This window comes from Ambystoma mexicanum, chromosome 2q (assembly GCF_040938575.1).
Source record: "Ambystoma mexicanum isolate Mex_15411 chromosome 2q, UKY_AmexF1_1, whole genome shotgun sequence".
NCBI classification, from domain to species: domain Eukaryota; kingdom Metazoa; phylum Chordata; class Amphibia; order Caudata; family Ambystomatidae; genus Ambystoma; species Ambystoma mexicanum.
The window spans coordinates 1,230,351,670-1,230,366,861 of NC_090924.1; the positions used below are offsets into that span (position 1 = coordinate 1,230,351,670).

At 43.3% G+C, this 15,192-nt stretch overlaps 1 protein-coding gene across 3 annotated transcripts in view; it reads left to right on the forward strand.

Moving 5' to 3' along the window:
• VWDE (von Willebrand factor D and EGF domains) overlaps positions 1–15,192 on the forward strand; it is a 550,953-nt gene that overhangs the window by 502,308 nt on the left and 33,453 nt on the right. For all 3 annotated transcript variants that reach the window (XR_011303393.1, XM_069648623.1, XM_069648624.1), the window contains exon 25: positions 10,363–10,458. Coding sequence is in view for 2 of the 3 variants with exons in the window: in XM_069648623.1 (XP_069504724.1) it covers positions 10,363–10,458 (96 nt within the window). In the remaining variant the exon portion in view is untranslated. The remainder of the gene's footprint in view (positions 1–10,362; positions 10,459–15,192) is intronic.

Here is a 15,192-nt window from a genome sequence, read left to right on the forward strand (position 1 = left end):
TATATGCAGATGCATTGTACAATGCTCCAGTGCTGAGAGCTCCAGCTTACATCCAGGGAAAAGAAATAGGCAACGATAGAATGTGAGTGTGTTGCCATAGTTTGGTTGTTGAAGAAGTTTAGGCCATACTTGTATGGGACTACCTTCAGAATTAAAACTGGCCTCTAACCGCTGAGATTGATGATGCAGATTAAGGGGGGGAATCCTATATTTCTCAGGTGGTACATAAGCTTTCAAGGGGGTCATTACAACTTGGCCGGTGCAGAGATAAAGTGCTGGTATTAAGGTATACCGGCACATTACCGCACTGGCTAATTACAAGTATTCCAGTGGGGTAGCCGGAATGGCCTCAGCAAAAAGCTGGAGGTCATTCCACCACCTTACCAGCAGAAAACACTGGTATTACAGGCACCAGTAATACCAGAAAACTCCCCCATGGAGTTCTGTGGGCCTCCATGAATAGGGAGTTACACCGTCACCCGGCACTCAGAATCCAATGGACATTCCACCGGGACGAGTACCTGTAACGGTAATCCAGTTTGCTGGTATCCAGGTGGATTTAATGCCTGTCAAACTTGTAATGAGTTCCAACATAAAGCATAGGTTAGGGTCCATACATAAGAATTCTGATGTACTCTCCAGAAGGTTTGACCTACTGGAACCAGAAGTCCACCCAGGAGTGGATCCTCCTGTCGAAAGTCTGGGGGGGTGAATGTTAGGTAGCATTTCCATTTTGTGTTTATGTATCCCCACTTAGTGAGCCTACCAGCACTTTTTGCTGGACTATTGTTTTTCCGACTCTCCTGAGTGCAAACCTTTTTTCCTCACTCCTTCATTCTTTTTATGAGACTCTGGAAACCCTTTTTGGTTAACTTTGATGGAGTTTGCTTTCCTCTGTCTTTTTCAATGGCACCTGTATTTTACTATTGCAGTACACAGCATCCTCTGTACAGTGTTGCTGGGGGCTCCTTGAACTCCCCTCGTTGGTTTCTTTTATATTCCTGTAATAACTTAATGTTACCAGGATAGGGGGATACTTTGTATCCTATCTATGCTTTTCTTTTGTGATATCAGACGCCACCTTATTTGGAGGGCTGAGGGCATACACAGTATTCCCTTTCTCACTTCTCCTGTAACTTTCTAGATACAGTGGCAAGTCTATCTGAGTGGCTGGGGGCAGTGAATATTTTCTAATGGTTTTACACACAGGCTGCTTTTGCAGCTGCAGTAAAGGTCACATGGGTCACCATGGACCTAAAATGGTGCCTGTCTTCTTTTTTCCCCAACTCACAATAGCTTGCCCTTTCTTGAATCTTCCTCTTCTAACCTGGATAGGGAAAGTCCTGCTTTGTGTTCAATGGGCTCCCATTGGGGAGCCTGCCCAGAGGCTCCAGTGTGTCTGGGAGGACAGGAAGCTAGCAGGACACCAAAATTCCTCAGGTCCTTGTCCTCCACTGTGTCTGCTTGGATCCAGTTCTAACTGGGTGCCTGGCTGTCCAACTGGGACAGCACACCACCCAAAGTTTGAATGTTGCATGCATGCATGTTGATTGGCTGCATTCCTGCATAAACGACAAAGGCCTTGATGCTTATGCCAAAGTTGAGCACTGGAAGATCCATTCCGAGGAACAAGAAAGAAGAGGAAATCTGCAGCTACCTCCAGTGACCGCCAAAGCTGACTGAGTGACTGCTGCTGCTCCAGCCCTATCTTATGTGCAACAGGGAAGATCCAGACCAGACAACTTCCTCCCTTGAACTAGTGGGTCTAACCAGTCTCGAGACCATCTGCAGTTTGAGCTATGTCGCAAAGTTCTGCAACCTTCCAGGCCTGCAAAACCTGAATACACTGGGACCTAAGGCACTGTTGCAGTGCATCATCTCATGAGTGCAGTTCTGGCTACAAACATGTGGGCATCCTCCTGAGCCTACAGTGACTCCATCCTGACCATAGAATTCCCTTCAGAATAGTTGAAGACTGATAGAAGGAACAAAGTCTGCTGGATGACAACTGTCACTGTTCCAAAGCCTGTATCGATGCCTCCACAACCAAATGCTGTGAAGATCATCTGCTGGGCATCCCTGTGCCCGCAAAAAGTTCTTATTCAGCCGCCAAGTCCATAGACTCAAACCAGAGCTGCTGTCATCTTCCCATAGGAAACTACCAGAGATACCACATTTCTTCAACATAGAAGGTACTGTCTGACTTCTGGGGGCTTACAGGCGCTGTTTATTTGTTGCTATTAATTCCTACTGAGCTTGTAGAGTCACATTGGTGTGGGTGATAAAACCGTGTTCTCCCCGGCCTTTGGACATCTGTCCTTTAGGCTAAAATAGTCCAGAGGGCCTGCCCAATCCCCGGACCCTTTGAAACAAAATGGGCTATTCAGTTCTATAAAAAGCATCACCTGTGCATTTGACAAAGTTGACAGTGGCTGTCATCCTTTGTTTTTCCGCCCAAAGCTTACTGGACCCCCAGTGCTTTTGAGACTCTCATTTCCCAGGTAGGGTTGGACTTCAAAATGTAAGGCTTTCCTATATTTGTTAACCTACCAGTATTGCTATTCTTTAAATGTTGGCTAATGTATGATTTGCTAACACAAATTTACTCTTGTACTTATCTGATTATCATATAAAAGTCTACTGTTCGAAATAAGTATTGCAACAGCAAATATCTTGTGTAAATATGTATCTGTATGAACTGTTTTTACATACTTGAATTGTTTTGAATTTAACGTTGCCTACTATATATAATAAGTAAAAATATGTTTATATAACTACAGTGTGAAAGTGTTTCCTTGACTATGAGTGTGCTCAAATGTCTTTGTACTCAACTATTGCCCTTCTCCCTCCTAGACTAAGCCTGCTGCTCATCCATTGCTACCAAACCATTTGGGTAGTTCAGGCCAAACCTAAGAGTTGGAGCCCTGTACTCCAATGAGTGAGTCTTCTATAGTCCTACCACAGGCGGACATCATAAAACTCCCTAACAAGTTCATTAGGAATCAATGGGACAGAGACAACTGGCCATGCGCTTGTATTCTTGTCCTGTGGTTTCCACGATGCAAATGACTTCCATGTAATTTACCTTGTGAAAATTAGTTCGAAAACGCTTCGAAGTATACATATGTTTGTGGGGTAAGAGTTAAAAATGGGCTGGGAGGGCTGGGGTAGGGCAGAAATGGAGGGAATGGGCGCTTTATGTTTTTTCGTATTCATTTCAATGAAGTAAATTGCACTGAAGTAATTTACTTCATTGAAATTACATGGAACCCTTGTATGGTGGTATATCTGTTTTACCACACAGGTGTGGATTCCATGACAAACAGCCTCAGGGAGGACCAAATGTCAGTTGCAGAACCAGAAGCCCCAGTAGAAATTGCAACAAAGCAGGAGACCCCTATTGTAAGGCAATGGGGAATGAAGTTGAGCCTTGCCTCCAAAGAATCTCGACCCGGACAAGAGAATATCTTGAATAATTGCCCACCCAGGCATCAGTGGTATGCACCTAGAGTAGCAGATTTGGCGAAAACATCTCGAGCATGGCAAAACAATCTGGGTAAATACAGATTTCTTTCCTGTTTGGTATTTACAGGGTCCAATGCCCAGTGACTTGAACCCCAAGACAACAACAATGCCCAAGGCAGACAATAAGAACAAACATCTATCCTATAATGATAGCCTTCAAGCCAAGAGTGAAGAATCAGGTGAGGTAGACTCTTGGAAGTCTATGGAACCAATGAATCTGGCTCCCAGTGATGCAGTGAGCAAAAAAGAGTGGAGGTCCAGCAGAACACGAGCATAGCATGGGTATAAGAGTGGCAGTGAACCCAGGATGTCCCAGAGAGTGACTATGGTGGGCTGTTGGTCTCCCAGCTCTCTTCTAGGCAACAACCGCAACCCACAGACAAGTGGAAGACCCTGGCTGTAAACTGCAGAAAGCAGTGGAAAACCCCCCAGAAAATAGTTCCAAAATTAAAGACCCGACCCAGCGGAAGAGGGGAGGCAAATTCTGGATTGGACCTCCAGAGGCAGAAGACCAAAAACAGTATGTTTCCAAACTACTGTACTCAGCCAATATGCCCAAGGGAGAGTTTATAACTGGCAAAAAGGGCTGAACTATGTGGGCAAACTAATTTATCAGCACGGCTCAAGTCGAGGGTACACCCGTCCACCCACTTTTTTCAGAGGATTGACTAATTCCCCCCCAGCTAAAATCAGAAACCTTGAATGCCCTCTTTGAATTAAAGCCGACCTCGGGGCTCGAACTGCAGTCATGCAGTTTGCAGACCAGACACTTCACCACTGCACTACATAACCGGATGAAAAAAAAAGAAACAACTAAAGGTGAAATGTTTCATTTCAGTACTACAAGTTCCAGGGAAAACGTGTATTGGTTCTTGGAGTTTAAAAAAGCACACCTTTTTCGTTTCCAAAAACACTATTGCAAGAAAATATCCTCTCTTGGTATTTTGTGAGTTGATTTTATAAAAGGCAAGTGTAATTCGTCCTGTGCAATTTGCTTGGTTATGCAAAGCCCATTTAATGAAATGTGCATATTTCACCTGTATAGTCTTATTTCTGGTGACGTCACATGCCATTGTGTTTATTGATGAATCCGCCCCACTTTCATTTTTAGGGCTTGACCCCCTGTTTATCAGGTTGTCTAACCTGCTTCTTCCAAGTTGTATAAGGCGAGAGCAGGGTACAGTAAGAGCCCTAATGACCACTGCAAACGCTAGAACAGGCCTGGGAATGCAAGGGATCGAATGAGCAACCATATTGGGTGGTCGGTAGTGCTGCCACTCAGTGTAAACCACCCACACAGGAAGTGAGAGGGAGAGCCCAAGGACCTACACTGGTCTAAATCAATTGGAACCGATATAAAAGATGCCATGTGGGTTCACCAAAAATACATGTTCACAACAAGCATTTTAAGCCTCACATTTGCCCTGAACAAAGGCACCCCTAAAATATAAAAGGCTGAGAGCGGATTTGAAATAAAGCATCGGTACCCAAAGGCTACCAACAAGTTTCAAAAGGCTACCAACGCAGTCAAATAGGTTGTACTCCAGATGAAACTAAAGCTAAAGTACAGCTGTCACCACCCTACACCTTTAAACCATTGTAGGCTGATCGAATTCACATAGGAGTAAAAATGGCATTCCTGAGATGCACTCCTGGGACTGGAAGGCAAAAAAGGTTGTAATGTCAGGTTAAGTCCACCTGGCCACCAAAATGAAGTAAGCTATTCAAAAACATTGGGAAAAAAGCAAAATGTCCCAAAAATAGGAATTCTGTATTAAGATATTTTAATGAAAATGCATTTACAATGTAAACAAAACATAGTCATAGGCACCCCTATGCGAGAACAAACACGGCAAAATGACCGGTTCTTTGGGAAGGTACCCACTCGAGAGTCCGCAGCCACACTTAAACTCAATGTACCTTTCACAGAAAGAAAATATCCATATGCATTTGAGTCTTTGTCCCGTCCACACGGGCAGTCCAACACCGAAATGTTATGGCAATTCCCTTCTGAAAAAGAGTACCAACAGCAACCCCATACACGTGTTTTAGCCTTGTTGGGCCTCATCCATGAGGTGGAGCTGGGCCTCTCAGAGCACAGTGAGGAAGGGGTCCACGTCTGTATGACCCTAGGCAATTTAGGATTAGTCACCTTATACTTACCATTTTATAGACAAAATTAGCATCAAAGCTAGATTGTGCTTCCAGCAATTACCAGACCCTCCAGCTATCACGATTTCACAATCCCGCAAAATGCCATGAATATGATTGTGTTTTTTTAAAAAAGGCAAACACTGCAATTTCTGCAAAAACACCCACAAATTTTTTTTTTTTTCGCATAAACAGGTATTTAAAAAAAATACAAAGGTCAAGGTTCTCAAAAACTTTCTTGATACAAGAAATGAAATGTGCTAGCACATCTCATCATTTACGCAGAGAAAAGGAGCAGCCCTATCCACAAGGGACATCTGAATGGGTGTATATTATATGGCACATTCAGATGGGCTTTTCTACCTTTGCGCATTATCGTAACTCATGGGGTGCTTATGTGCATTTAAAAGTCGATCCTGATTGCACAAACAAGGTGTGCTTTTAAACATGCAGTGCACTAAAGCAATCCCATGCGCCTGTTTGGAATAGGTGTAGGGGTGCACATTGCATAACAGGGATGTTCCTGAACATTTAATGAGTCCATCCCTAATATGCTTTGGGCCTTTTCTGCCCTGAAGACATCATATCCACATTGTAACTTTAAGAGAGTTGGACAATGCCAGTGGTTATGATTCATAAGTAAAGTTCAGGTAAGTAAACTAACTCAATCCCAGTCACTATATAGGCCTAGGCATGCGCTGACCAAAGTGAGGAAAGAGTAGTTCAGGGATAGGACTTTATGTCCATGTAACTCTATTGGGAACGGGGGGATAGAAAGAGCCATGTTAACTTACCTCTCTGCCTCCAGAGACTACGGCTAATGGTCCAGAATCCATTGGGCACACAGTCTTCTGCAATTGGTCCGGTCAAGGAAGGTCCAGGAGCTGTGGGTGCAAAGGTCACTTTCAGACGCAGGATTTCAGTCGGTCGAATTGGTTCCAGACTCCTCCTAGCTGAACACCCAAAACGAAAAGATGAAGACTTCTGCAGTGCAGGTGACCTCAGAACACCTCTAGGCTTCTAAGATGAGTTGCAACATGAGTCACCATGATCAGGGTGTGACAGGCAATCTTCCAGGGACTAACAAAGGAGCAGGTAGTGCATGGCTTCTGTTGATGCAAGAAGGGGTGAAAATGCACTAGTAGGCATCTTATTGTACAAATTGAAGATCCTCTAAATTTCAAGGATGCCCTTGATGGCTCCAACGAGGTAGTCCAATGGATGGAATTCATTTTCCAAACAAAGCTATTTGAACTGGATAACACCAATTACCTGATGTGCTGCCATGTTGTCATCTCATTCAGGGTGCTACTATCGAAACTGAAAACGGGTTGTAGTGCACTGAACAAGCTCCTTTTTTGTTTTCCTAGTCATCATCTTTTCTGAAGTGTCTTATTTTCATTTTACGGAATGGAGTGGAGAACATTATGCAAGCTGGTTTCCAAAAAAGATAAGCCAGGCAACAGGTGCTAATGGCAATACATTGGCTAGAGTGGGTTGTACCAGGCTGTTAGGGAGAATTCTCAGAAATGTGGCAATTCCCTCTACCTTAGAGACCCCCAGCAACTGGATTTTGAGAACTTAATTTATTTAACCTGGAGAGAGTGAGACCCTTTTTCTCACTCTCTCAGGTATTTTAATGTGATTTCTGGACTCTGTTTCTTTTGGTTGTGGAGTCTGACAAACTCCATAGGTATCATCTTTTTTTTACATTGTGGCACACAGCACCTTTAGTGGAGTGACACAGGGAAGTCTCTTAGATTTCCCCAAGGTTTAAATATCTTCTCCGGGGATAAACTACTGTTTCCCAGAGCAGTAAAGTGAAATTGACTTAATTTACATTTGTAACTTTCTATACCCAGCACACACTATCTTACAATAGGGTACTGGTGGGGTTACCTAGTACCCCCTTTTGTCTAACTTCTCATGTAACAATATTACGTTACCTTTTCCTCACTGAATGGCTGGTGGCAGTGGTTTAATTTTTACTACCGCAGGCTGCGTTCACAGATGCAGTAAAGCACCCAAGGGTGCCATTTTTGTCAAAATGGCCCTGTTCTTCTTTTTTCACCATTTCTTTGTGGAAAGGTCCTTCTTGGGATTTACTCTGTGCACCAAACCAGGGTTGGTCCCTTTGTTCATTTTGTCTTTGGGGGGATTCACAAGTGAAGCCAGCCTCTGGCTCCAGGGTGTCTGGTGTAGGCAGGAAGTGAGGGAGGTGCCCAAAACTCCCTGTGCTTAGTCTCCTAAGAGACCCAAATGCAGTCTGTGATGATTGGCTGGTTGACTGTCCGGCAAGGACAGCCACCCTGCTCGGTGAGTGACAGCTGGCTGGAATGAAAGGGAGAGAACTGTATAAAAGGCGAGTCTGTTGGCTTGGAAGGCAGAGTCGACCACTGGATAAAGGAACCGAAGAAGAACTTGAAGAGGGTGCCTGCTGCAACTCCTGGACCATTGGTTTGCCCAGTGAAGCTCTGCTGCAGTGCCGAAACGCCATGTTCGCATCGACAGAGAAGCCCCTCCAAGGACGACTTCTCCCCTTGAGTTAGTGGAACAATCAACTCCAAAGTAAGCCACCTGGACATCCATCTCAGAGCTGGTTGAATTTCCACAGAGTTTCTGCTGAAAACCGTAGAGGCAGGGAGGGGAACACCAGTTTGTGTGTGTTGTTTTTAAGTTGGCCAAGAGCTCTAGGAAGATCCTCCGGACTCCCAGGAAGCAGGACTGACTGAGCCTGGGACCCCTTAACACAGTGCGGGGCACCAGAAGCAAGGAAAGTCCATCTCGACAGCCAAGAACCGCAATGTTGCTATTTGTAGTAGACACGAGGAGCTGAAACAACGAACAGCCACTGTATGTGAAGTTTGCCAGTTGCAAGTTTTGACCGTCCCAGTGCAGTGCAGGAGTCCCCCAATGTCCTCCCTCTTGTCCCCACGACTGAGGCCCAGGAACAGGGAGATCTTCTGAGCTGCACAGGAACAGGAGTCATCTGCTGCATCTTTTCTTCCTTTTAAAGGTACTGTACCTCTTGCTGTACAGTTGCTTTCATCTTCTACTCTCACAAGTCTAACAGCTTGTGGCCCTACATTGATTCATCTTTTTCTTCAAAAACTTCTGAAACATTGTGCAAAGACTTTTCTACTTACCTTCAAAGAAGTGCTTTAGCCTATCTAGAATCCTGCCTATTGACTTTGGCGTATCCTGTTTTAACTGAATGACTCTTTTTGGGGGATCTGAAAGTATATGCCTGTTTAAGAAATATTTGTGGTAATTTGTTTGCTCTAATAATCTTTTCCTTTTTACTTGCTCTTAACTAATTCTGAATGCCAACAGTAATACATTAATGTCAACAGCACCCTAGCAATTGAAGTCACCTGTGGGTGTAGGTCTCTGCTGTATGCCATCCCAAAAGGGTATTTAATGATTCTGAACTAAGAGATGGTGTAATTGTGAAGTATATTTGTGTGGTGTTGTACAGTGCTCCCTTCTGAAGAAGGCTTACATTAACTGACTGGTAAATAAATTAATAATTGTTTTATCAAGAAACCCTGTGTGTGTTTGTTTGGATACTTGTCACTGTGAACTTCTGTGCAACTCCCGTACAGCTCACATTGGCCCCTCTTGACATAAGCCTGGCTACTCGTCCACACTACTGACCTGTGTAGTACAGATTTATACCAAAGGTTGGGTTACTACTGTCAGGAGGTCAGGCTTGTTGTAGTGCAACCTATGGTTACTGCATACAGTCTTGCCTAACACAGTCCCTCGCAAGGCCTGTTACTGAGGCCTTATTGCTGATTTCATTATTGAAAGTAAATGAAAGTAAATGATGATGGAGATGTTGATTGACCATTCTTTGTGTCCTCTTCTCTTGCAAACGTTCATAGCTGATTTGACCTCTATACCTCTCTTTTTTTGCCCCCCAACAATGAGTTACAAAGAAGGAACAGCATGCTTGCGCCATTGAATATCACCATGCACACACATACCTGATTGTATTGGTACATGCATCCGCGACATAATTCATTCCCTCCCCCTTTTTGAGTGTGGACATGGAACAGGGTTGTAATGAAAGACTACCCTGATTCAGATGTTGGCTGTGGAGCTTGCGCTGCACAGTCAATATTTGAACTTATGTACAAAAATAAAAAAGCAATAAATACAACTGGCGTTTTAAGGGTGTGCATATGTCCCAAAAAAACTGGATTGGTTATCAGCTATTATTAAACAATGGGTGATATTCTTTGAGGGTGTGCTCTACACCTAGATGCAAGTGTGGCTGTGTTGTGGAGGGCACTCAAGTTTCCCTAAATTCACATTCTCCTAAAAGCTAGAGCAAGAGCAGCGGGAATGCACCTTAACCTATCGCCCTTCTAATCATCAAGATTGACCTATTACGTGACCCTTGCTGCCTCCCCATGAGCTGTTTCCCTCTTTGGCTACTTCTAGAGAATGTATCTTTTGGGAGCAACAAGAAGGAGACCTGTAAAAAGTGTAATTTCTAATTTTGAGTTGAATCTTAAGACAGGCTGGAAATTAAATGATGGTGAAGGGGCTACAAGTCTGTGTAAATTAGACCTCAACAAGTTGACAGCATCAGCAAAGTAAACATTGTAAAATACAATAAACAACTGTAAAATGTAACTCGTAATGGTTTTGTTGTAACACTTATGTTTTTATTTGCAGCATTTTGTAATCCACCTTGTCAACATGGGGGTGCTTGCCTGGCTCGAAATGTTTGCACCTGTCCCTTTGGTTACGTCGGACCCCGATGTGAAACAAGTAAGCCTGCAGCGATTCATGATAATTAAGTTACTCCTTTATAGCAGCAGTGAAATAATCTACGCAGAACAACAAGACTACCCAGATGTATATATGCCTCTTTGGGCTTGTCAGGATTCCATCGCACCACAGACATTCAGGTAGAGGCAAGCTTCCAATGCCATTGTAGACCATGACACCCTCAAAGCTGCAATTAAAACATGATAGGTTATTAATAGTTATTTGGAACAAAAATATCATCAAGTGTGGATACCTGAGAAGTGCTTGTTAGGAACAGAATAACTAAGTAGTTGTCATGAATATTGGATCTTGAACTCCACCACTGTATCACCTCTACTGCCACTGCTGCTAGCACCAACCTGAAAAACATCACTAAGATTCTCTTTCTCCTCACTTATTACTCTACCAAAACTCATATCTCCATAGTGACCTTCTGCCTGAGGGACTACTGCTTACATATCCTCTTGGGACTCCTTCTTTTTTCCTTTTTCTTACTTGACAAACACTCTTTACAACCTCCCTTGGTAGTCTCTGATGTCCCTGCAACAACTCAATGCTAGTTCTCTTCCTGCGTGCCTGGAAATCTTTTCATGGACTTGCCCACCCCACCGCAAACTGGATACTGTCATCTCTGACCACTCTCTTCCACACACCTCCAATTCCAGCATGCTTCTCATACTCTCTGTGCCACACCCACCCTACTCCCTTTCATGCTTCCACTCCTCCTCCCTCCACCCCACATACCTGAAATCACGACTCCTGGCATAAAACATTTTACCAACATTCATTCATTCAATGTGGCATGCCAGCACCTACATGAATGTGCAGCCAAGCTATCCCAGCAGATTCCCTTCCTTAATGCCAACTCTTCCTCACATCAGATCTGGCTATACATCTTCTCTTCAAACTGGCACCATTGTCCTCAGTTTCTAAATTCTAGACGATCCTTGCCTGTTCACTGACTCATGTTTAAATTACTTCATGAGCTGGCCCCACTGTCCCTCTCTAACAAGAATAGTTTCTGCCAGGGATCTCCCTGCACTCACAGGTTTAGTAACTTGTTACTTGTCAATGTTGGGCCCTTGTTGGTAGAACGCAATGGCATTAGAATGTCGAAGAGCTCATTCTTTAATAGGTTTTTGGAAAAGCTTAAACACTTTTCTTTTTTGATAATTTCTCCTCCTACTCTCTCTTGTGTTGTGTATTTTTTAGTTCCATCTATGTCCAGATTAAGTTTCTTCTGCTCTGAACTTAGCCATGCTATGCATGTTATAAATTATTGATACAAAAACAAATGAAAATCGCCCTATAAACACACTTTTTCTGGACCTGGGCCTGTCTATTTGTGTTAAAAGGTATACCCTCTCAACACTCAAATTCATTATGTTCATTTAGAGAATGTGTCAACTAATACATTGACTAGGGCAGACACCAATCACAAAATCTTATTATTCCACATTTCAGTTTTGGATGCCTAAGGCCTTCGGAAATCACAATGGTGTATGCGGTTCAATCACAAACCACATGCACCATGTACTACATTTCCCCCTTTCCATGACATAGCTAATATGCAAGGTCCCCCCAAACACTTTAAATTACTATCTAAGATTTCATTAATTGTTGGGACATTTGTTTAAATATTCTGGATTATTTAAGTCACATTTTGTTTGTCTTCCAAAGGCCCAGAAGAGGCAAAGACATAAACCAGATCAACCAGTTCTTGGCAACTCGACCAGGCAAACTCTTCCTTTCTGTCTGTCTACCAACTCCCACAACCAATCTCAGGTGATCTGTTTCTGCCATTTTAAATGCATCTGTATTCAGTTCCCTGAATAGGGCCTTATTAAGGAGAATCTACTTCCAGCTGGAACCACAATCCAGTTTTCTTCCTTTTCCTGATTTTCCATAAATGCTCCCTTCCTCCTATGTATTTGTCTTTAAGTACACAGAAAACTTCACCTATGTAGCATCATTGGGTCTGTTTGGACCCAGACCACATCCTAGCCAAAGTGTTTCTGTTGCTGGCAGATGTCTTGGCCAGTGGCTGCCCATGATAAAATAGCTCTTGCTGGTTTGAATGGTGAAGATCCTTAATATTGGTGGGCTTAGGGACAACTCAGTCCAAATTGGGGTTAAAAGGAGGCCTCCAGCAGCCATTAAACAGATCACATTTGGAGCCAAGACCCTTATGAAAATAGTGCAACCTGCTAATAATCCCGAAGATGAGCGACAACAATACATCAATCCAATTCCCGGTGAAGCCCTGCTTCTTTCTACAGATCCCCACAAGGACATCAGTGGTGCTTTGACTCATGAACTGGTGGAACCAACCTATCACAACCCCTGCTTAAGGATCTGTGACTGCTGAGCCTTTGGAAGTGTCCCTGCACCAACTGGTGTATTGACTAGATCCTTCCTGGGCCACGTAGCTTCACTTGTCACTGTTCCACGTTCTGTCTTGTTTCTTTGTAGATCTTGAAACTGTGCAACAAGACATGTTTATCTGCAGTTTCTGCCTTCCTGTATGAAAAGAAGCTGTGCAGCGACTGTCCTCTTTTTTGCCATGAGGATCGCCCATCGTGGCCTGATTGTGGTAACCACCACTACAACCCTCCTTCTTCATGTCCTAGAGGTTCCCTGAGGTTGTCTGCTCTGTACTATCTCATCAGAGCCCAGAACTGTTGACTAGTCTGACCCAATGCCGATAGCAAAAGTGACCTCTGCACCTGTGAACTCTGGACCTCCCTCATCTGGGCAAAGCCTAGAAGTAAGTGGGCCTAGCAGATTCAGGAAACCCTGAATTGGTTGCTGAATACATTGGAGTAAGTTTGGAGTTTTCATACCTATCCTTACCGCCATACCACCAAACATCCTCTCCCTCAGCTATGGTGAGATTGGAAGAGGACCATGTAAGAACTATACCTACCTTGCTTTTCTGTTTCTGGAGCAATTACCTGTAACTGCAGGCTTTGTGAACTCTTGTGTCTGGTTCAGATAGTAAACACTCCTGACTCTCTGCAAAGCAAATCTTGTGGAACCGGTCACTTTTGGGCACTAGGCCCCATCACCTATTAGGGCAGGAGTGATTAAGAACTAGGGACCTGAAACTAAACTGTAATGTGAGTGTGATAACTGTTTTCTAAATATTTCCTTACCTGCATCCAGCTGGTTTTAAATTATGTGTTCTCGTTTCACTTGCTTTATTCTAAACAATAGCCTAAAGTATTGATTTTTAAATTTATTTTTGTTAACTTTCTTTATTAATTTTCAAAGTATCGCTTTTAACATGGCTTACAATTGCCTAGTGGTTTTAAAGGTAAAGTGTTGGTGTACTGCTATGAGAACCTGTGACAATACTTACCTGAGGTTTTCATTGCTTAGATAGTATTCATAGGTCTATAAATGATTGTATATGTTTGTACTTCTTTTGTCTAACTTGAATATTGGAGTGCTCTGTATGTGTCTCATTGTAGCCCTAAACAACACTTACACCCTCCTGAGTCAAACCCTTACTACTCTGCTACTCTACCTCGTCTGGTTTTGGCTAGACAGCAGTGCCTTCTCCCTTTTCAATGTAAAAAGGGTGACCTCTCAGAATCCACACCCAGAATTCATTATAAAAATGTATCTGCGTGCATAAACGTATTATTAAAATATGTGAATTGATTTTCTGCCAGTTTCTGCACCACTGCCCACATAACTAAGCAGGCGGTGTGGTTGAAGCAGGCTCTGGGTGGGGTCTCTAGGGCCATGGCCATGTTCAGAGCTAGACCATTTGATCCATTGTTTCAACTGTACAAGGACAAAGCAGCCTCAGTTGCCAGATTCGGGATGGAACTGTGGGGCTACTTTAATGTTAGTGCGGTCCAGACAACGGAGAACCATTTCTTTAAGAAAATGCTGGAATTGCCAGCTTCTGCTCCAAATTTCAGAGTGCATGCGGAATTGGGCTGTATTGACAAGGATTCGGGAGGTAGGGTACCCTGGCTGTCTCATATCAAGAAACAGCTGAAGGTGATTAATATAATGTATCTGTACCCACCCTGTAGTATGCTTTTTCATGGAGAGATAAAACTATGAACTGCCTGTTTTTTATGAGTTTGTGAGTGTGAACAGAGAAAGTACAGAATTATTGAAACCTAAGAACCAAGGGCTAATGATGATCATGTCCCTGGTTTTTAAGAGCTATCTGTTGTGGGCAGAGTTCCCTCTGGATTGCGTACTCCTATCTAGGGCACAGTTTAATTGAATACCTCTATGGGCAGTTGTGGCAGCCTGGTCTGGGGGGATGCCGACTGGTCCTGCCCTGAGTGTGAGGCACCCTACAAAGACTTGGCCCATCTGGTATTTTTTGTCCGTCCTATGTAAGGGTTAGAGGCTTCTTCTTTCTTCTTACGACCCATTCTGCAGGAATTGTTTTTTGCACAATACCGACCTGCCCTAATATGCTTGCTGTGGGTGGACTCACCATGTGTGGGCTGATCTTTGCTCTCATATGTGAAATCAGCACTTTGTCTGCAGAAACAAATGCTAAATAGAGTTCTTTGAAATTAGATTATGTAAAACTATTAACGATCTTGGCTCTGAGTTTTTTAGTTGCTATTTTTGTGATGTTTTGTGTTGTATTTTATTGTGCTACAATTGAAATGTATTTTTGTATTTTGCACTGTTTTTGTGGAATTTTCTGTGCATATCTGAAAAAAACATATGACGATGATGAATATATCCTTTACA